The sequence below is a fragment of the Sturnus vulgaris genome, chromosome 30 (genome assembly GCF_052056855.1).
Source record: "Sturnus vulgaris isolate bStuVul1 chromosome 30, bStuVul1.hap1, whole genome shotgun sequence".
Lineage (NCBI taxonomy): Eukaryota > Metazoa > Chordata > Aves > Passeriformes > Sturnidae > Sturnus > Sturnus vulgaris.
The window spans coordinates 6416368-6437788 of record NC_142272.1 but is presented as its reverse complement, the minus strand read 5'-3'; the positions used below and the strand labels follow the sequence as shown (position 1 = coordinate 6437788).

Sequence of the window (21421 nt, the reverse complement as noted above, 5' to 3'; positions counted from 1 at the left end):
GTCACACCCCCTCAGGCTCCGCCCAGATCCCCACTGCCTCCTCCCCTCGAAACCGACCAATCCCCGCCCGTGTTCCTCAGACGTTGCCCAATCAGCACCCGTCGGGGGCAGCGCCGCAGCCAATCAGAGGCGGCGGCGCTCGGCGGGCCGGTGCATTCCAAGATGGCGGCGGTGCCGGGCGGGTCGCGGCGCTTCGACCCCGCGGCGCTGGGCCTGGACCCGTCCTGGCGCCTCACGGCCTACGGGGAGCTGCGCGGCTGAGGCTGCAAAGTCCCGCAGGAGACGCTGCTCAAGCTCCTGGCGGGACTCGAGGGACAGCGCCCGGGAGGAGGAGGCGGAGGGGAAGGGGCGGAAGCGGAGAGCGGCGGGGCCCCGGCACTGGGTGAGAGTGGGGAGATCCCGGGGGTCCCGGGAGGGCTCCGGGGGCTGTGGGGATGGCTCAGAGATGCGGCTGAGGAGGCCTCAGAGGGCTCGGGGGAACCCTCCGAGAGGGCGCTGGGGGTCTCGAGGGGCTTGTGGGGACCCAGGGGAAGGACGGGAGGGCTCTGGGGGGGCTCATGGACATGGCGTGGGGGCTGAGGGGTCTCCAGGGAGTCTGGAGGGCGCAGGACAGACCGGGGGGGCTCAGGGACATGGCGGGGGAACGGGGCAAAGGTGGCCCGAGGAGATGGTGGGAAGGGGGCAAAGGGCGCTGGGGGGGAGGAGCCGCGGCAGGGGAGGGGAGGGGAGGGGCCCCCTCAGATCCGGTCCCCCCCCGCCTCCTCCCCGAACAGGATCCGTGTTTACCTCCCCTCCCCATCCGGTTCTGCCATGTCCCTGTGTCCCCCACCCCCAGCGGCTCGGTGCCCCCCGTTCTGGGCTCGGTGCCCCCCTGAGTGCTCGGTGCCCCCCGTTCTGGGCTCTGTGCCCCTCGTTCTGGGCTCGGTGCCCCCCATGCTGGGCTCGGTGCCCCCGTTCTGGGCTCGGTGCCCCCCTGAGCGCTCGGTGCCCCCCGTTCTGGGCTCGGAGCCCCCCGTTCTGGGCTCTGTGCCCCCGTCCTGGGCTCGGTGCCCCCCTGAGCGCTCGGTGCCCCCCGTTCTGGGCTCTGTGTCCCCCGTTCTGGGCTCGGTGCCCCCCGTTCTGGGCTCGGTGCCCCCCTGAGCTCTCGGTGCCCCCCGTTCTGGGCTCGGAGCCCCCCGTTCTGGGCTCGGTGCCCCCCTGAGCTCTCGGTGCCCCTCTGAGTGCTCGGTGCCCCCCGTTCTGGGCTCGGTGCCCCCCGTTCTGGGCTCTGTGCCCCCCGTTCTGGGCTCGGTGCCCCCCTGAGCTCTCGGTGCCCCCCTGAGCGCTCGGTGCCCGCAGGCATCGGGCTGGACTCGTGTGTGATCCCGCTGCGGCACGGGGGGCTCTCGCTGGTGCAGACCACCGACTTCTTCTACCCCATCATCGATGACCCCTACATGATGGTACCCAAACCCCTTCCCCAGCACCCCCTGAGCCCCTCTGGGACCCCATAAATACCCCAGAATCACCCCTGGGGACCCCCCAGATCCCATCAGGACTCTTGGGAAACCCCAAATTGCCCCCAGGGACCTCCCAAATCCAAACCTCCCAAGAACCCAAAACCCCCCAGGGAACCCTCACATCCCTTCAGGAGTCCCCCCAGTTTCCCTCTGAACCTCTGATTCTCTTCCTCCCTCTTGGGACTCCCAAATCCTCTTGGGCCCCTCTACGAATCTCTTTGGGGTTCCTCAGTTCTACCCTAGACCCCACAAATCCCTCCCTGAGCATCCCAAATCCTTTCAGGCCCCCCCAGTCCTAGTGCAGGCCCCCCAAATTCCATCTGCAGACCCCAGTGTCCTCCTCTACACCCCCCCAAATCCCATCTTGGGACCTCAAATCCCCTTGTACCCCCCCCAATCCTATCCCTGGGGTCCCAAGCCCTCCTTGGCTCCCCAAAACCCCCTCAAGATCCCTTGGTCCTCTCCTGGGTTCCCCAAATCCCCCTAAGGGCCACCAACATTCCCTTGTGGCCCTCCAGTTCTGTCCTAGGCCCCCTAAACTCCAACTTGGGCTTCCCTAAATCCCACCTGGGGACCTCCAGATGCCACCAGGGGATCCCAGATCCCACCTGGGCACCCCTAGTCCCATCCTGGCCCTGCCAGATCCCACCTGGGGACCCCAAATCCTCCCAGGGAGCCCCCAAAATCCCCTTGGGACCCCCAGAATTTGATCCCAAGGCCCCCAAACTCCACTTTGGACCCCCCCCCCAAATCCCATTTTGGGACCCCAAACACCACCGGGATCCCCCAGTCCTGTCCTGGAGCCCCCCCAAACCCCCTCTCCCCATTTCAGGGCCGCATTGCCTGCGCCAACGTCCTGAGCGACCTGTACGCCATGGGGGTCACCGAGTGTGACAATGTCCTGATGCTGCTGAGCGTCAGCCAGCGCATGAGCGAGGAGGTGACAGGGACAGGGGACACGGGGGGACACCGGGGGGACACGGGGACACGGCCCTGTCACCCAGTGTGACAATGTCCTGATGCTGCTGAGCGTCAGCCAGCGCATGAGCCAGGAGGTGACAGGGACAGGGGACACGGCGGGGACAGTGTGGGGACAGCAGATACGGTGGGGGACAGGGAGACAGGTATATGGGGTGGCAGGGTGGTGACAAGGACATGGAGGGGTGGCAGGGATGTGGAAGGGGCACAGGGACACAGGACAGGTGTGTGGCGAGGGCAGGTTGGGGACAGGGACATCAGGTGACAGACTGGGGGGGCCCAGGGACACAGGGGGACAGTGACTGCCAGGGGGTGACAGTGACACCAGGGGGCACAGGGACACGAGGGTGATGGGAATCACGGGGGTGACAGTGACAGAGGAGGGGTCACAGTGACACGTTGGGGACAGAGGACATGGGGGTGGCAGGGATGGGAGGGTGACAGGAATATTGGGGTGGCAGGGATGGGTCACAGGGACATGGTGGGGTGACAGGAGATACTGGGGGGTGACATGGACACAGGGGGGGTGATGGGACACAGGAGGTGACAGAGGACATAGAGAGTGACAGAGGACATTGAGATGGTGACAGGAACCATGGGGTGACAGGGACACTGAGGGTACTGGGGGACACTGGGGGTGACAGGGGACAGTGATGGGTTGACAGGGACCCAGAGGTGTCAGGGACACTGGGGGTGACAGGGGACACACTGGGGGTGACAGGGGACACACTGAGGGTGACAGGGGACACACTGGGGGTGACAGGGACCCTGAGGATGACAGGGGACACGCTGAGGGTGACAGGGACACTGGGGGTGACAGGGGACACACTGAGGGTGACAGGGGACACGCTGAGAGTGACAGTGACCCTGGGGGTGACAGGGGACACACTGAGGGTGACAGGGGACACACTGAGAGTGACAGTGACCCTGGGGGTGACAGGGACCCTGAGGGTGACAGGGGACACACTGAGGGTGACAGGGGACACACTGAGAGTGACAGTGACCCTGGGGGTGACAGGGACCCTGAGGGTGACAGGGGACACACTGAGGGTGACAGGGGACACACTGAGGGTGACAGGGACACTGGGGGTGACAGGGGACACACTGAGGGTGACAGGGGACACACTGAGGGTGACAGTGACCCTGAGGATGACAGGGGACACACTGAGGGTGACAGGGGACACACTCGGGGTGACAGTGACCCTGAGGGTGACAGGGACTTGGGGGTGACAGGGGACACAGTGAGGGTGACAGGGGACACAGTGAGGGTGACAGGGACACTGGGGGTGACAGGGGACACACTGAGGGTGACAGGGGACACACTGGGGGTGACAGGGGACACAGTGAGGGTGACAGGGACACTGGGGGTGACAGGGGACACACTGGGGGTGACAGTGACCCTGAGGGTGACAGGGGACACACTGAGGGTGACAGGGGACACGCTGAGGGTGACAGGGACCCTGGGGGTGACAGGGACCCTGAGGGTGACAGGGGACACACTGGGGGTGACAGGGGACACGCTGAGGGTGACAGGGACACTGGGGGTGACAGGGGACACACTGGGGGTGACAGTGACCCTGGGGGTGACAGTGACCCCGAGGGTGACAGGGACCCCGAGGGTGACAGTGACCCTGGGGGTGACAGTGACCCCGAGGGTGACAGGGACCGTCGTGTCCCCCCAGGAGCGGGACAAGGTGATGCCGCTGATCATCCAGGGCTTCCGGGACGCGGCCGAGGACGGGGGGACATCGGTGACAGGGGGACAGACCGTGCTCAACCCCTGGGTCATCGTGGGGGGCGTGGCCACCGCCGTCTGTCAATCAAGCGAGTTCATCATGTGAGTGCTGGGGGCGGGGCCATTGCACCTGTCAATCATTCGAGTGATGGGGCGGGGCCATTGCACCTGTCAATCATTCGAGTAATGGGGGTGGGGCCATTGCACCTGTCAATCATTTGGGTGTGGTGGGCGGGGCCAATGCACGTGTCAATCATTGTGATGGGGCGGGGCCATCGCACCTTTCAATCATTTGCGAGTTGTGGGGCGGGGCCTGGGGTGGGGTCACTGCTGTCAATCAAAGCCATTTGAGGGGGTGTGTCCATGGTCAGGTGTCAATCAAGTGGGAATCTCAGGAGTGGTGGGTGGGGCTTGGGGACAGGGCGGGGTCACTGCTGTCAATCAAATGGGTTTGTCCTGTGAGTGACAGGCAGGGCGTGGGGCGGGGCCTGGGGACATGGGGGCGGGGCTTGGGGACATGGGGCGGGGCCTGGCGACATGGGGCGGGGGTTTGGAGGCCGTGGGGGCGGGGTTTGGGGACATGGGGCAGGATTTGGGGACGTGGGGGCGGGGTTTGGGGACGTGGGGCGGGGTTTGGGGACATGGGGCGGGGTTTGGGGACACGGGGCGGGGGCTTAGGGACATGGGGGCGGGGCTTAGGGACGTGGGGGCGGGGGTTTGGTGACTTGGGGCGGGGCTTAGGGGCGTGGGGGCGGGGTTTGGAGACGCAGGGGCGGGGCTTAGTGGCGTGGGGGCGGGGTTTGGGGACATGGGGGCGGGGTTTGGGGACGTGAGGGTGGGGCTTAGGGACATGGGGGCGGGGTTTGGGGACGGGGGACAGGATTTGGGGACAGGGGACGGGGCGTGTCCCTTGCTGACCCCAGCCCTGCCCAGGCCGGACAGTGCCGTGCCCGGGGACGTCCTGGTGCTGACCAAGCCCTTGGGGACACACATGGCTGTCACCGCACACCAGTGGCTGGACATCGTGAGTGACACTGAGGGCACCTGGGAGGGGACAGGGGGACACCACGGGGGGCCCAGAGCCAGACCTGTGTCCCCAAGGGCACCTCAGGTGCGTCTGGAGACACCCAGGTGTCCCCAAGGGGAGCCAAAATGGGACCAAAACCCACCTGAGGTGTCCCCAGCGGGGCCCCAAAGCCACCCCCAGTGTCCCTGAGGGGACCCCTGGGCGCCGTGGGTGTGTCCCCAAGGCCACTGCGGGGTCCCTGACGCTGTCCCCTCGCTGTCCCCTCGCTGTCCCTGCAGCCTGAGCGCTGGAACAAGATCAAGCTGGTGGTGACACGGGAGGAGGTGGAGTTGGCCTATCAGGAGGCCGTGTCCAGCATGGCCACGCTCAACCGCACCGGTGGGTGACACTGGGGACAAAAGCCACCCTGAGGGTCCTCAAAGCCCACCCACCTGTCCCCAGGGGAACCCAAAAGCACCAGAGGGGTGCCTAAAGCCACTGGAGGGGTCCTCAAAGCCACCCTGGGGTGTCCCTAGCCCACCACACAGGTCCCCAGAGCCATTGCACACATTCCTAAAGCACCTCCAGATGTCCCCAAGGCCACTCCAGATGTCCCCAAGGCCACTCCAGATGTCCCTGGAGCCACTTCAGGGATCCCCAGAGCAACTCCGGGAACACAAAGCCACCAGTAGACTCCCTAAAGCCACTCCAGGGTGTCCCTAGGCTGGGCTGGGTGTCCCCAAAGCCACCAAGGGAGTCCCTAAAGCCACCCTAGATGTCCCCAGAACCACCTCAGGGAACAAAAGCCACCGGTGGAGTCCCAAAAGCCATCCTAGGGTGTCCCTAGGCCAGGCTAGGTGTCCCCAAAAGCCATCCTAGGGTGTCCCTAGGCCAGGCTAGGTGTCCCCAAAACCACCCTTGGGTGTTCCTAGGCCAGGCTAGGTGTCCCCAAAACCACCCTTGGGTGTTCCTAGGCCAGGCTAGGTGTCCCCAAAACCACCCTTGGGTGTTCCTAGGCCAGGCTAGGTGTCCCCAAACCACTGGGGGAGGCCCTAAAATCACCCCAGGGTGTTGCTAGGCTAGGCTGGATGTCCCCAAAGCCACCCTCGAGTGTCCCTAGGCCAGGCTGGATGTCCCCAAAGCGACCCCAGAGTGTCCCTAAAACCATCCTTGGGTGCCTCTAGGCCGTGCTGTGTGTTGCCAAAGCCACCCCAGGTGTCCCCAAAGCCACTCCAGGGTTCCTCTAGGCCATGTTGGGTGTCCCCAGAGCCACCCCAGGTGTCCCCAAAGCCACCCCAGGGTGCCCCTGACCGTGCTGGGTGTCCCCAGAGTTGTTCCAGGGTGCCCCTGACCGTGCTGGGTGTCCCCAAAGCCACCCCAGGGTGCCCCTAGGCCGTGCTGGGTGTCCCCAGAGCCACCCCAGGTGTCCCCAGAGCCACCCCAGGGTGCCCCTGACCGTGCTGGGTGTCCCCAGAGCCACCCCAGGTGTCCCCAAAGCCACCCCAGGTGTCCCCAAAGCCACCCCAGGGTGCCCCTAGGCCGTGCTGGGTGTCCCCAGAGGCACCCCAGGTGTCCCCAAAGCCACCCCAGGTGTCCCCAGAGCCACCCCAGGTGTCCCCAAAGCCTCCCCAGGGTGCCCCTGACCGTGCTGGGTGTCCCCAGAGCCACCCCAGGTGTCCCCAGAGCCACCCCGGGTGTCCCCAGAGCCACCCCAGGTGTCCCCAGAGCCACCCCGGGTGTCCCCAAAGCCACCCCAGGTGTCCCCAGAGCCACCCCAGGTGTCCCCAAAGCCACTCCAGGTGTCCCCAGAGGCACCCCGGGTGTCCCCACGCCCCGTGGGGGCCGTGTGAGGTGACAGCCGTGTCCCCACAGCGGCGGGGCTGATGAGGGCGTTCGGGGCGCACGCGGCCACCGACGTGACGGGGTTCGGGGTGCTGGGCCACGCGCGCGCCCTGGCGGCGCAGCAGCGCCTGGACGTGGCCTTCGTCATCCACAACCTGCCCGTCATCGCCAAGATGGCCGCCGTCAGCAAGGCCTGCGGGGGCCGCGGGGGGCTCCTGCAGGGGACGGCCCCCGAGACATCGGGTACGGCCACGGGCACGGGGGACACTGGGAGGGGGAGTGGGGGGACACTGGGAATGGGAGGGGGGGGAGACTGGGAGTGGGGAGACTGGGAAGGGGAATGGGAATGGGGAGACGGGGAATGGGAGGGGGGAGACTGGGAATGGGAGGGGGGAGACTGGGAATGGGAATGGGAATGGGGAGACTGGGAATGGGAATGGGAGGGGGGAGACTGGGAATGGGAGGGGGGAGACTGGGAATGGGAATGGGAATGGGGAGACTGGGAATGGGAGGGGGGAGACTGGGAATGAGAATGGGAATGGGAGTGGGGAGACTGGGAATGAGAATGGGGAGACTGGGAATGGGAGTGGGAATGGGAGTGGGGAGACTGGGAATGAGAATGGGGAGACTGGGAATGGGAGTGGGGAGACTGGGAATGGGGAGACTGGGAATGGGAGTGGGGAGACTGGGAATGGGAGTGGGAGTGGGAATGGGGGGACTGGGAATAGGACTGGGGAGACTGGGAATGAGAATGGGGAGACTGGGAATGGGACTGGGAATGGAATTGGGACTGGGGAGGCTGGGAATGGGAGTGGGACTGGGAATGGGACTGGGAATGGAATTGGGGGGACTGGGGGTACTGGGAATGAGAATGGGGAGACTGGGAATGGGACTGGAGAGGCTGGGAATGGGAAAAGGGGAGACTGGGAATGGGACTGGGGGGACTGGGAATGGGAAAAGGGGCAGCAGATGGGATTTGGGAGACCACAAATAGGAAAAGGAGCACCAGAAATGGGATCAGGGAGCACTGGGAATGGGAAAAGGGGCACTGGAAATGGGATCAGGGAGCCCAAAAATGATGGGGGTCGATGTGAGGGGGCACTGGGTCCTCCCGGCCAGCAGGGGGCGCTGTGCATCATGGCGGGGCCCTCAGAAATGGGATGAGGAAGGTCAAAAATGGGGAGAGAGGCACCGAAAATGGGGTGGGGACCCCAGAAATGGGAGGAGGGCGCCATAAACGGGGTGGGGGACCCTGGAAATGGGAAAAGGGACCCCAAAACTGGGGGGGAATAAAGGGAGCCATGGGTCCTCCCGGCCAGCAGGGGGCGCTGTGCGTCATGGCAGGACCCTGGGAATGGGGAGAAACGGCCCCAAAACAGGGGGGGAGGGGCCTGGGAAATGGGGGAGGGAGGCTCCAAAGTGAGAGGACGGGTCCTAGAAATGGGGAGGGGACCCCAAAAATGGGGGGGAGTCAATGGAGGGGTTATTGGGTCAGCCAGGCCAGCAGGGGGCGCTGTGAGGGGCGGCGGGAACCCGGAAATGGGGAAAAGGGACCTGGAAAATGGGGAAAAGGACCCCAAAAACAGAATAAGGGACACTAAAAACAGGATTAGAACCCCCAAAAATGGGATGGGGATCCCAACAATGTGATAAAGGCCACTAAAAATGGGATGGGGACCCTAAGAACAGGATAAGGGACACTAAAAACGGGATGGGGATCCCAGGAATGGGATAAGGGACACTAAAAATGGGATGGGGACCCTAAGAACAGGATAAGGGACACTAAAAACGGGATGGGGATCCCAGGAATGGGATAAGGGACACTAAAAATGGGATGGGGACCCTAAGAACAGGACAAGGGACACTAAAAACAGGATTAGAACCCCCAAAAATGGGATGGGGATCCCAACAATGTGATAAGGGACACTAAAAATGGGATGGGGACCCTAAGAACAGGATAAGGGACACTAAAAACGGGATGGGGATCCCAGGAATGGGATAAGGGACACTAAAAATGGGATGGGGACCCTAAGAACAGGACAAGGGACACTAAAAACAGGATTAGAGCCCCCCAAAATGGGATGGGGACCCCAAGAATCTGATAAAAGGACACTGAAAACAGAATGAGGGACTCCAAAAAAAGGATAAGAGACACTAAAAATGGGGTAAGAGCACCCAAAAAGCGAATGGGGATTCCGTAAATGGGATAAGGGACACTAAAAACGGGATGGGGATCCCAAAATTGGGGAGGGCTCCCATAAAGGGGGGGGGGCTGGGGGCGCATTGGGTCAGCCCTGGCAGCAGGGGGCGCTGTGGCAGGACCCCAAAAACGGGAAAGGAGAAAATGGGGGGGGGGGGGGGGAAAGGACCCCAAAACCCGAGTGATCCCAAAACTAGAGGGAGGCGTCCCCTAAGCTCGCCCTCAATCCCCGTTTTCCCCCCGTTTGTTTTCCCGCAGGGGGGCTGCTGGTGGTGCTGCCCCGGGCCCAGGCCGCCCGGTTCTGTGCCGAGCTCAAGGCTCCGGGCCGGGCCGAGGGGCTGCAGGCCTGGATCGTGGGGGTGGTGGAGAAGGGGCCCCGCGGCGCCCGAGTCATCGACAAACCCCGGCTGATCGAGGTGCCCCCCCGAGGGGCTCCCCCGCGCCCCGACAGCCCCGGGACCCCCCCCCCGGAGCCGCCCCGAGCGCCCTTCTAGAGGAGCGACCCCCCCCCAAAAAAAAAAAAAAAAAATTCCCAAAATTGGGGTAAATCCCAGCCCTGGCACAGCTCCCGGAGAGGGGACCCCAAAGAAAATCCCAAAGTTGGGGCGGATGCCACCCCGAGCCCCCTTCTAGGGGATCCCAAAGAAACCCCCCAAAAAGCCCCTGGGGCTCGGCTGTGACCAAAATCCCCCAAAATCAGGTCAACCCCTCCCAAAATCGGGTCAAACCCCCCCGCCCCAATTTCACCCCCATCCCCCTTCCAGGGGACCCCAAAACCTCCCCAAATCTCTGCCCAACCCCCCCAGCGCTGCAGGTGAAGCCCCGAGAATCCCCCCGGGGGGGCCCCCAAAATCCCGAACCCCAGCTCTGCACAATGGGGGGTCCCCAGAATCCCCCCCGGGCCCCCCTTTTTTGGGGACCCCCCCCCCCAAATCATCTCTTCCCTCCCCCCAGGCTCTGCCCGATGAGCAGCGGGCGAAGCCCCCCCCGACCACCCCCGCACCCCCAAAATCCCCCCCCGCGTGACGTCCCCCCCCAAAACCCCCCGTGGGGGTGGGGGAGGGGCCGAGACCCCCCCTCAGTGAGGGGGGGGGTTGGAGGGCTCCGGGTTTTGGGGAGGGGCGGTGGGAACTCCCCAGAAATGGGGCAATAAAAGCGATTTCAGAGAAATTTGGGGGCATTTATTGATGGGGGGGACCCCAAAACCCTGGGGAGGTCCCAGGGGGATTTCAGGGAGGGAGGGAGGGGGGTCTAGGGGGGGTTTTGGGGTTCCCGGGGGGATTTGGGGGTTCCATGTGGGGGTTTATGGGGTGCCCCCCCACCTGATTCTATCCCTTATGTGCATCCACAGTGAGGAGATTCCCAGAAGAATGTTGGGGCGTTTTTGGGGTTCCCAAACCTCCAAACCCCAGGTTGAGGCCCCTGGCGTGATTTTGGGGTGCCCCGGGGGGTTTTGGGGTGCCCCCGGGGTGATTTTGGGGTGCCCCCGGGGTGATTTTGGGGTGCCCCGGGGTGATTTTGGGGTGCCCCGGGGGGTTTTGGGGTGCCCCTGGGGTGATTTTGGGGTGCCCCCGGGGTGATTTTGGGGTGCTCCCCCCCCACCTGATCCAGTCCATGATGTGGATCCAGTGAGGAAATTCCCAGAAGAATTTTTGGGGAGTTTTGGGGGGTTTTGGGGATCCCCCTGGGTTGAGGCTGCCGGGGGGCTTTGGGGTTCCCCGGGGGTGTTTTTGGGGTGCAGGGGGGCTGTTTTGGGGCCCCCCCTCACTTGATGCAGTCCATGACGTGGATCTGCAGCGTGTCCATGTCCGGAGCCTTGTACTGGCACTTGGGGCAGCACAGGACGGGCCCCTCCTCGGGGGGGGGCTGGAGCCCCCCAAAACCTGCTGGGGGAGGGGGGGAGGGGCAGAGTCAGGCCCTGCCCCTCCCCCAGAGGGGATTTGGGGGTCCCGGGCCCCCCCTCTGTACTCACCCCCCGCCGGGGGCGGCTCCGAGTGCCGGTTCTGCATCTCCTCCAGACGGGCCCTGCGGGAAAGGGCGGATTTTGGGGGGCTCAGGGGGGGCTCCGGGGGTTTGGGGGGGTTCTTTGGGGGGTTCATTCGAGGGATTTTGGAAGGGGCACCGCGGGGGTCTGGGAGGAGTTTGGGGGTCCCTGGGGGCGGTTTTGGGGTGCTCTGGGTGGTTTGGGGGGGGTTGGGGGTCATTTTAAGATGTTTCTGAGGTGTTTTGGGGTGTTTCGGGGGGGTGGGGGTTTAGGGTGGTTTTAGGGTGTTTTTGGGTTGTTTTGCAGTGTTTTTGGGGTGTTCCAGGGTGGGTTTGGGGTATTCCGGGGTGGTTTTAGGGTGTTTTTGGGTTGTTTTTGCAGTGTTTTTGGGGTGTTCCAGGGTGGGTTTGGGGTATTCCGGGGTGGTTTTGGGTTGATTTTGGGTGTTTTAAGGCGTTTTTGTGGTATTCTAGTGTAGTTTAGGGCTGATTTGAGGTGTTTCAGGGTGTTTTGGGGTGTTTTTGGGCTGTCTCAGGGTGTTTTTGGGGTCTCTCAGGGTGTTTCGGGGCTGTCTAAGGGTGTTTCGGGGTGTTTTGGGGCCGTTTCAGGGTGTTTCAGGGGAGTTTTGGGGCCGTTCCAGGGTGTTTCAGGGGTGTTTTGGGCCGTTTCAGGGGTGTTTTGGGCTGTCCCGGGGTGTTTCAGGGGGTGTTTTGGGGCCGTTTCAGGGTGTTTTGGGCTGTCCCAGGGTGTTTCAGGGGTGTTTTGGGCCGTTCCAGGGTGTTTCAGGGCTGTCCCGGGGTGTTTCAGGGGTGTTTTGGGCCGTTCCAGGGTGTTTCAGGGTGTTTTGGGGCTGTCCCGGGGTGTTTCAGGGGTGTTTTGGGGCTGTCCCGGGGTGTTTCAGGGGTGTTTTGGGGCCGTTCCAGGGTGTTTCAGGGGTGTTTTGGGGCCGTTTCAGGGGTGTTTTGGGCCGTCCCGGGGTGTTTCAGGGTGTTTTTGGGCTGTCCCGGGGTGTTTCAGGGTGTTTTTGGGCTGTCCCAGGGTGTTTTTGGGCTGTCCCAGGGTGTTTCAGGGGTGTTTTGGGGCTGTCCCGGGGTGTTTCAGGGTGTTTTTGGGCCGTCCCGGGGTGTTTCAGGGGTGTTTTGGGCCGTTTCAGGGGTGTTTTGGGCCGTCCCGGGGTGTTTCAGGGGTGTTTTGGGGCCGTTTCAGGGTGTTTTTGGGCTGTCCCGGGGTGTTTCAGGGGTGTTTTGGGCTGTCCCGGGGTGTTTCAGGGGTGTTTTTGGGCTGTCCCGGGGTGTTTCAGGGGTGTTTTGGGCCGTTTCAGGGGTGTTTTTGGGCTGTCCCGGGGTGTTTCAGGGGTGTTTTGGGGCGTCCCGGGGTGTTTCAGGGGTGTTTTGGGGCCGTTTCAGGGGTGTTTTTGGGCTGTCCCGGGGTGTTTCAGGGGTGTTTTGGGCTGTCCCGGGGTGTTTCAGGGCTGTTTTGGGCTGTCCCGGGGTGTTTCAGGGGTGTTTTGGGGCCGTTTCAGGGGTGTTTTGGGGCCGTTTCAGGGGTGTTTTGGGCCGTCCCGGGGTGTTTCAGGGGTGTTTTGGGGCCGTTTCAGGGGTGTTTTTGGGCTGTCCCGGGGTGTTTCAGGGGTGTTTCAGGGGTGTTTTGGGCTGTCCCGGGGTGTTTCAGGGCTGTTTTGGGCCGTCCCGGGGTGTTTCAGGGGTGTTTTGGGGCCGTTTCAGGGGTGTTTTGGGCCGTCCCGGGGTGTTTCAGGGGTGTTTTGGGGCCGTTTCAGGGGTGTTTTTGGGCTGTCCCGGGGTGTTTCAGGGGTGTTTCAGGGGTGTTTTGGGCTGTCCCGGGGTGTTTCAGGGCTGTTTTGGGCCGTCCCGGGGTGTTTCAGGGCTGTTTTGGGGCCGTTTCAGGGGTGTTTTGGGGCCGTTTCAGGGGTGTTTTTGGGCTGTCCCGGGGTGTTTCAGGGGTGTTTTGGGGCGTCCCGGGGTGTTTCAGGGGTGTTTTGGGGCCGTTTCAGGGGTGTTTTTGGGCTGTCCCGGGGTGTTTCAGGGGTGTTTTGGGCTGTCCCGGGGTGTTTCAGGGCTGTTTTGGGCTGTCCCGGGGTGTTTCAGGGGTGTTTTGGGGCCGTTTCAGGGGTGTTTTGAGGCCGTTTCAGGGGTGTTTTGGGCCGTCCCGGGGTGTTTCAGGGGTGTTTTGGGGCCGTTTCAGGGGTGTTTTTGGGCTGTCCCGGGGTGTTTCAGGGGTGTTTCAGGGGTGTTTTGGGCTGTCCCGGGGTGTTTCAGGGGTGTTTTGGGGCCGTTTCAGGGGTGTTTTGGGCTGTCCCGGGGTGTTTCAGGGGTGTTTTGGGGCCGTTTCAGGGGTGTTTTGGGCCGTCCCGGGGTGTTTCAGGGTGTTTTTGGGCTGTCCCGGGGTGTTTCAGGGGTGTTTTGGGCTGTCCCGGGGTGTTTCAGGGGTGTTTTGGGGGCTGCAGTGCCGTACCGGGCCCCGTCCCCCTCCAGCAGCTGCCGCAGTTTCTTCAGCTCCTCCTTCAGGGCCTCGCGCTCCCCGTGCAGCTGCTCCCGCGCCGCGCGCTCCGCCTCGAAATCCCCCCGGTAAACGTCGGCCTGGGCACACCGGGGGGTCAGGACCCCAAATCCAACCAGGGAACCCCCAGACCCAACCAGGGAACCTCAAAATCCAACCAGGGAACCCCAAAGGAACCCCCAGAGCCAACCAGGGAACCCCAAAATCCAGCCAGGGAACCCCAAAATCCAACCAAGGAACCTCCAAATCCAAACCAGGGAGCCCCAAAATCCAACCAGGGAACCTCCACATCCAACCAAGGAACCTCCAAATCCAACCAGGGAACCCCCAGACCCAACCAGGGAACCCCTAAACCCAACCAGGGAACCCCAAAGGAACCCCCAAATCCAACCAGGGAACCCGAAAATCCAGCCAGGGAATCCCAAAATCCAGCCAGGGAACCCCAAAATCCAACCAAGGAACCTCCAAATCCAGCCAGGGAACCCTCAACTCCCCCAAAGGAACCCCAAATCCAACCAAGGAACCCCAAAGGAACCCCCAAATCCAACCAAGGAACCTCCAAATCCAACCAGGGAACCCCTAAATCCAACCAGGGAGCCCCCAAATCCAACCAGGGAACCCCCAATTCCCCCAGGGAACCTCCAAATCCCCCAAAGGAACCCCCAGATCCAACTGGAACCTCCCCAGAGCCGCCCACTCTGCCTCGAAATCTGCCTGGTAAATGTTGGCCTGGGGACACTGGGGGTTCAGGACCCCCAAACCCAACCAGGAAACCCCTAAATCCCCCAAAGGAACCCCCCCAGGTCACACCGGGACCCCCAAATCCCCCAGGACCATTTCAATCCCATCAGGATCCCCCAAATCCAACCAGAACCCCCCCAGTGCCGCCCGCTCCGCCTCGAAATCCACGTTGGAAATGTCAGCCCGGGACTGGGGAGGGGTCAGGACACCCCAAAATCCCCCAGGACATCCCCACATTCCCTCAGGGAACCCCCAAATCTCCCCAGACCTCCCCTGGCTCTGCCTTGGAGACCTTGGGCTGGATTTTATGGGGGGTTGGGGGTGGGGTCAGGACCCCTTCAGGAGTCCCCAAATCCCACCGGGCCCCCCCGCCCAAAAAATCTCCCCCTGCTCTGCCTCGAAATCCACCCTGGGGGTGTCAGCCTGGACTGGGGGGGCCAGGGCGGGTCAGGGGAGATTTGGGGAGCCCAGGGGGGCTCTGGGGGGGAGTCAGGACCTCCCCGGGACCCCCCCTGAGCTCCCTTGGGAATCCCCAAATCCCCCTTGATCCTCCCAGATGTCCCCAGACCCACCTTGGGACACTGATCTGGGTTTGGGGGGGTGGTCAGGGGACTCAGGAGCCCCCCCCAGACCCCCCCGGGGCCCCCCCAGCATCCCCCCAGTCCCCCCAGCCCCACCTGGACCTTCAGCACTGGGATGGTCTCCAGGGCCGCCCGCTGGTGCTCGGCCTCGGCCTTGAGGCGATCGATGAGATCCTGCTTGAGAGCCAGCGCGGCCTCGGCCGCACGGAGCTGCTCCTGTGTCACCTGGGGGGGACAGTGACACCTGGGACATCACCTGGGACACCTGGGACATCCCCCCAACCCACCCCCACTGCACCCCCAGCGTGGCCTCGGCCGCACGGAGCAGCTCCTGCGTCACCTGGGGGGGCACAGTGACACCTGCAGGGCCACCTGTGACACCTGTGACATCACCTGTGACGCCTGTGGCGTCACCTGTGACACCTGAGGGATCACCTCTGTCACCTGTGTCACCCTTCCAACCCCCCCCTCATAGCCTCAGCCTCACGGAGCTGGTCCTGTGTCACCTGGGGGGGGGGGGGGGGGCAATGGCACCTATGACACCTGAGGGGTCACCTGTGACACCTGTGGGATCATTTGTGACACCCCCCCAATCCCCCCCTGCATGGCCTCAGCCTCACAGACCCTCTCCTGTGTCACCTGGGGGGGGCACAGTGACACCTGTGACACCTGGGAGATCACCTGTGACACCTGTGGGGCCATCTGTGTCACCTGTGACATCCCCCCAACCCACCCCCAGTGCAGACTCGGCCGCACGGAGCTGCTCCTGTGTCACCTGGGGGGAGGACAGTGCCACCTGTGACACCTGGGACATCACCTATGACACCTGTGGCGTCACCTGTGACACCTGAGGGGCCACCTCTGTCACTTGTGACACCCCCCCAACCTCCCTGCATAGCCTCAGCTGCATGGAGCCGCTCCTGTGTCACCTGGCGGGGGACAGTGACACCTGTGACAACTGGGACATCACCTGTAACACCTATGAGATCACCTGTGACACCTGAGAGATCACCTGTGTCACCCCCAGCCCCCCCACTGCACACCCAGCGTGGCCTTGGCCACTGCTCCTGTGTCACCTGGGGGGTCACTTGGGGAGTCACCTGGGGGCACCTGAATCACCTGAGGGGCCGCAGGGACATTCCAGGTGTCCCCAGGGGGCTGGAACCCCCAGGTGCCACCGCAGAGGAATTAAACAGGGAACAAGGGGCCACCCCGGCGTCCCCAAGGGATGGGACGTGACCCTCCGTGTCCCCCGGTGTCCCAGGTGTCCCCTGTCCCTCACCTGGCTCCGTTTGTCCCCCTCCAGGCTGGCCTTGATGTGGGCGTCGTACTCCTGGAACAGGTGATGGTACGCGGCCTGCAGCTGCACCAGCTTCCGCCTGGAGGGGGGACATTGGGGACATTGGGGACACGGAGGGGACATTGGGGACACAGAGGGGACATTGGGGACACGGAGGGGACAGGTGGCCTGCAGCTGCACCAGCTTCCACCTGGGACAGAGGACATTGAAGGGACATTGGGGACAATGAGGACATGGAGGGGACATTGGGGACATTGAGAGGATATTGGGGACATTGAGAGGACATTGAGGGGACATTGGGGACATGGAGGGGACATCAAGGGACACTGGGGATATTCAGGGGACATTGTGGACATTGAGGGGACACTGGGGACATGAGGACAGGCAACCTACAGCTGCCCTAGCTTCCACCTGGAACACTGGGGACACTGGGGACATTGAGGAAACACTGGGGACATTGAGGGGACATTGAGGGGACAGACGGCCTGCAGCACCACCAGCTTCAGCCTGGGACACTGGGGACATCAATGGGTGTCCCCAGGTGCCACCCCTGCCCGTGTCCCCATGTCCCCGTTGTCACTCACTCCTCCCTGGTGTCCCCATGTCCCCGTTGTCACTCACTCCTCCCAGTGTCCCCATGTCCCCGTTGTCACTCACTCCTCCCCGGTGTCCCCATGTCCCCGTTGTCACTCACTCCTCCCCGGTGTCCCCATGTCCCCGTTGTCACTCACTTCTCCTCGGTGGCCCCACGCCGCTCCACCCTCAGGGCAGTTTCCAGGTTGGTCACCTGGAGCCGGAGCTGGTCCAGCTGCACCTGGTGGCCCTGGGTCACCTCCTCCAGCTGCTGGCACCGCTCGGCGTCACTGCGGGCCCTGGGACACCGGGGACACGCCACTGTCACCCTGTGCCACCCCACTGCCACCCCATTGTCACCCTGTGCCACCCCATTGTCACCCTGTGCCACCCCATTGTCACCCATTGTCACCCTGTGCCACCCCACTGCCACCCCATTGTCACCCTGTGCCACCCCACTGCCACCCCATTGTCACCCTGTGCCACCCCATTGTCACCCCATTGTCACCCTATGCCACCCCACTGTCACCCCATTGTCACCCTGTGCCACCCCATTGTCACCCATTGTCACCCTGTGCCACCCCACTGTCACCCTGTGCCACCCCACTGCCACCCACTGTCACCCTATGCCACCCCACTGTCACCCTATGCCACCCCACTGCCACCCCATTGTCACCCTGTGCCACCCCACTGCCACCCCGTGCCACCCCACTGCCACCCCATTGTCACCCTGTGCCACCCCGTGCCACCCCACTGCCACCCCATTGTCACCCTGTGCCACCCCACTGCCACCCCACTGTCACCTTGTGCCACCCCACTGTCACCCTGTGCCACCCCACTGCCACCCCATTGTCACCCTATGCCACCCCATTGTCACCCTGTGCCACCCCACTGTCACCCCATTGTCACCCTGTGCCACCCCATTGTCACCCCATTGTCACCCTGTGCCACCCCATTGTCACCCATTGTCACCCTGTGCCACCCCACTGTCACCCCATTGTCACCCTGTGCCACCCCATTGTCACCCCATTGTCACCCTATGCCACCCCACTGTCACCCCATTGTCACCCTGTGCCACCCCATTGTCACCCATTGTCACCCTGTGCCACCCCACTGTCACCCTGTGCCACCCCACTGCCACCCACTGTCACCCTATGCCACCCCACTGTCACCCTATGCCACCCCACTGCCACCCCATTGTCACCCTGTGCCACCCCACTGCCACCCCGTGCCACCCCACTGCCACCCCATTGTCACCCTGTGCCACCCCGTGCCACCCCACTGCCACCCCATTGTCACCCTGTGCCACCCCACTGCCACCCCACTGTCACCTTGTGCCACCCCACTGTCACCCTGTGCCACCCCGTGCCACCCCATTGTCACCCTATGCCACCCCACTGTCACCCTGTGCCACCCCACTGCCACCCCATTGTCACCCTGTGCCACCCCACTGTCATCCCACTGTCACCCTATGCCACCCCACTGTCATCCCACTGTCACCCTGTGCCACCCCACTGTCACCCTGTGCCAAACAGTGTCACCTCCTCAAACTGGTGGCACCACCCAGCGTCCCTTGAGCCCTGTGACACCCCAGTGTCACCCACTGTCACCTGCACAGGTGTCACCGCCCCATCTGTGCTCCAGGTCTGCTGCGGTGTCCCCTCCCCTTGGGGACAGTCCCTGGCCCCCAGCACCCCCCGTGCCACCCCCGAGGTGTCCCCCTGTCCCCCAGGTGTCCCCACCTGCGCTCCAGGTGCTCCTGCTCCGCCCGGCTCCGCTCCAGGCGATTTTGGCTCTCCCGGAGCTCCCCCAGCAGTGACGTCACCTGGGCCTGCACCTGGGCCTTGTCCTGCTGGGGACAGGGACAAGGACACTGTCACCCCCTATTGTCACCTGGGCCTTGTCCTGCTGGGGACAGGGACACTGTCACCCTCTGAGTGTCCCCAACCATCCCCAGGTGTGTCCACTGTCCCCAGGGCTGTCCCCAGTGTCGTCCCCAGTGTCCCCAGGGCTGTCCCCAGTGTCCCCCGGACTGCCGAGCTGTGCCCAGTGTCCCCAGGGCTGTCCCCATGTTCTCAGGGTGTCCCCAGCTGTCCCCAGGCCTGTGACCAGTGTGCCCAGGGCTCTGCCCAGTGTCCCCAGGGCTGTCCCCAGTGTCCCCAGGGCTGTCCCCAATGTCCCCGGGGCTGTCCCCAGGGCTGTCCCCAATGTCCCCAGGGCTGTCCCCAGTGTCCCCAGGGCTGTCCCCAATGTCCCCGGGGCTGTCCCCAGTGTCCCCAGCGCTGTCCCCAGTGTCCCCGGGGCTGTCCCCGTGTCCCCAAGGTGTCCCCAGTACCTCGAGCTGGCGGCGCAGGCCCTGCAGCTGCAGCTCGGCCGCGCGGGAAACGTCCTGAGCCCGGAGCTCGGCCACGGCCACGCGCGCCCGCAGTGTCACCAGCCTGTCCCCAATGTCACCAACGTCCCCAAGGGTCACCAAGGGTCATTGGTGTCACCAAACCCCCCACACACACACCCACAGTGTCACCAGCCTGTCCCCAATGTCACCAACGTCCCCAAGGGTCACCAAGGGTCATTGGTGTCACCAAACCCCCCCCACGCGCGCCCACAGTGTCACCAGCCTGTCCCCAATGTCCCCAAGGGTCACCACAACATCACCAGTCTGGGGACAGTGTCCCCAGAGTGTCCCCAACACCCTCAGCCTCCCTCAGCCGGAGCCACCACCACCCTGGGGGGTCCCCAATGTATCCCCAAATGTCCCCAAGGTGACCCAAAGCTTCCCCAAGAGTCCTCAGGTGTCCCCAGTGTGTTCCCAAATGTCCCCAAGGTGACCCCAAAGCATATCCAAGTGTCCCCAAAATACCCCAAGCATCCCCGAAGTGTCCCCAAAGTGCCCCCAAGTACCCCCAGACTGTCCCCAAGTGTCCCCAAGTGTCCCCAATGTCCCTGACTCACTCAGCCTCAGCCTCTGCCAGGCGCTGCCTCAGCTGCTCCTCAGAGCTGGGGGGACACGAAGGGGGGTCAGGTGGGTTGGGGACATTGAGGGGTCCCCCAAGAGGGTGGGGACGGGGGGAGGGGCTCACCTGGGCTCCGGGGGGGCTCCGGGGGGAGCCTGGGGGGGGTCCGGGACAGCGGGGACGTCCTCGAGGGGAGGGGACACTGAGCGAGGGGGGGCCTCGAGGGGCTGTGGGGACATCAGGGGACATCAGGGGGACATTGAGGGGACACCATGGGGGCTGAGGGGCCAGGGAGGGGACACAGGGGGAGAGGAGAGGACATTGGAGGACACAAGGGGGACCCGGGGGGTGCAGTGGGAGGGGCGGGGGGACACGAGGAGGATAAGGGGACACTGGGGGGGACAGAGGGGCACAGAGAGGGGTGGGACACAGCGGGGGGGCTACACGTACCTTGGTGCTGGTGTCAGGGGTGTCCCTGGAGCTGTCCCCATTGTCCCTGAGTGTGTCCCTGAGGGAGTCCCTGATGTCCCCGGGGGTGTCCTTGGTGTCCCCAGGGGTGTCCCTGACGTCCCCGGGCGTGTTCCTGGTGTCCTTGAGGGTGTCCCTGATGTCCTCGGGGGTGTCCTTGTTGTCCCCGGGGGTGTCTGTGGTGTCCTCAGGGCTGTCCCCGGTGCTGTCCCCGCGCTGTCCCCGCAGGTGCAGCACCAGGTCCCGGGCCTGTCCCCATCGTCCCCGCAGCAGCTCCCGCTCCCCCCGGCGCTGCAGCTGCAGCTTCCGCAGCTCCTCCAGGCGCTGCCGCAGCGACTCCGTGCAGTGACACAGAGCACCTGGGGACAGCGGCGACATTGGGGGCATCGGGCACATTCAGGGGACATTGGTAGGCGGGGGACACGGGGCAGTTGGGGATGTTGGGACATTGGGGACATCGCAGGGATTGGGGGGACGTTGGGGAGCCATTGTGACATTGAGAACTTAGGGACACCGCGGGGACACTGGGAGCACCGGGGACATCGGGGATGCTGGCGAAATGAGGGACATGGAGGGGACACTGGGGACCTTGGGGATGCTGGGCACACCAGGGACTTTGAGGACACGGGGGACATCGGGGCATGGGGACGTTGGGGACACTGGGGATACGGGGATGTTGGGGGGGACATCGCGGACATGGGAGGGGTGGGGACGTTGGGGGCATTGGGGATGCTGAGGGCATCGGGGGACTGGGGACATTGGGGACATTGAGGGGACTGGGGACATTGGGACACCAATGGAGACAGGGGGACATCACTGGGGACATTCCCACGGCCCCCTCAGTACCCAGGACCAGTCCCAGCCTGGCCCAGTCCCTCCCAGCTCCCCCCAGTTCTCACCCCTCAGCTCGCGGTTCTCCGCCCGCAGCCGCTGCAGCGCCTCCGCCAGCGCCGGCTCCGCCTCGGGCCCCGGCTGCACCATCTCCGCGGACCGCCGCCAGCGCCCGCCGCTCATCGGCGGCTCCCGGGAGGCCCGGGCGGCTC

General features: G+C 64.1%; 2 protein-coding genes across 6 annotated transcripts; one reads left to right on the top strand and one right to left on the bottom strand.

Moving 5' to 3' along the window:
• Positions 1-142: 142 nt before the first annotated feature.
• On the top strand, positions 143-10188 carry LOC106863982 (selenide, water dikinase 1-like). Its single transcript, XM_088180936.1, has 8 exons — positions 143-382; positions 1339-1442; positions 2332-2439; positions 4160-4314; positions 5146-5236; positions 5518-5617; positions 7091-7303; positions 9519-10188. Exons 1-8 carry the CDS (start codon positions 163-165, stop codon positions 9752-9754), a joined length of 1227 nt encoding a protein of 408 aa, XP_088037062.1. The 5' UTR covers positions 143-162; the 3' UTR covers positions 9755-10188.
• A 230-nt stretch (positions 10189-10418) lies between these two features.
• On the bottom strand, positions 10419-21408 carry IKBKG (inhibitor of nuclear factor kappa B kinase regulatory subunit gamma). 5 transcript variants are annotated; one of them, XM_088180929.1, is made up of 12 exons: positions 21278-21408; positions 20361-20737; positions 20037-20137; positions 19909-19953; positions 19292-19394; positions 18699-18808; positions 17115-17255; positions 16366-16462; positions 15180-15308; positions 13717-13841; positions 11233-11285; positions 10419-11146 (listed from the first exon to the last, which is right to left on the bottom strand). In XM_088180929.1, exons 1-12 carry the CDS (start codon positions 21390-21392, stop codon positions 11025-11027), a joined length of 1518 nt encoding a protein of 505 aa, XP_088037055.1. In that variant the 5' UTR covers positions 21393-21408; the 3' UTR covers positions 10419-11024. The 5 variants fall into 5 exon arrangements, with proteins under 5 accessions (XP_088037055.1, XP_088037057.1, XP_088037058.1 ...); XM_088180931.1 differs by having other exon boundaries at positions 10419-11143; XM_088180932.1 differs by having other exon boundaries at positions 15186-15308.
• Positions 21409-21421: the final 13 nt, after the last annotated feature.

Excerpts from the sequence above, each read along its gene's own strand:
- IKBKG (XM_088180929.1), bottom strand. The coding sequence starts at position 21,392 with ATGAGCGGCGGGCGCTGGCGGCGGTCCGCGGAGATGGTGCAGCCGGGG. Across the intron at positions 20,738-21,277 it reads GGAGAACCGCGAGCTGAGGG|GTGCTCTGTGTCACTGCACG; the intron begins GTGAGAACTGGG and ends CGCTGTCCCCAG. Across the intron at positions 11,286-13,716 it reads CTGGAGGGGGACGGGGCCCG|GGCCCGTCTGGAGGAGATGC; the intron begins GTACGGCACTGC and ends CCTTTCCCGCAG.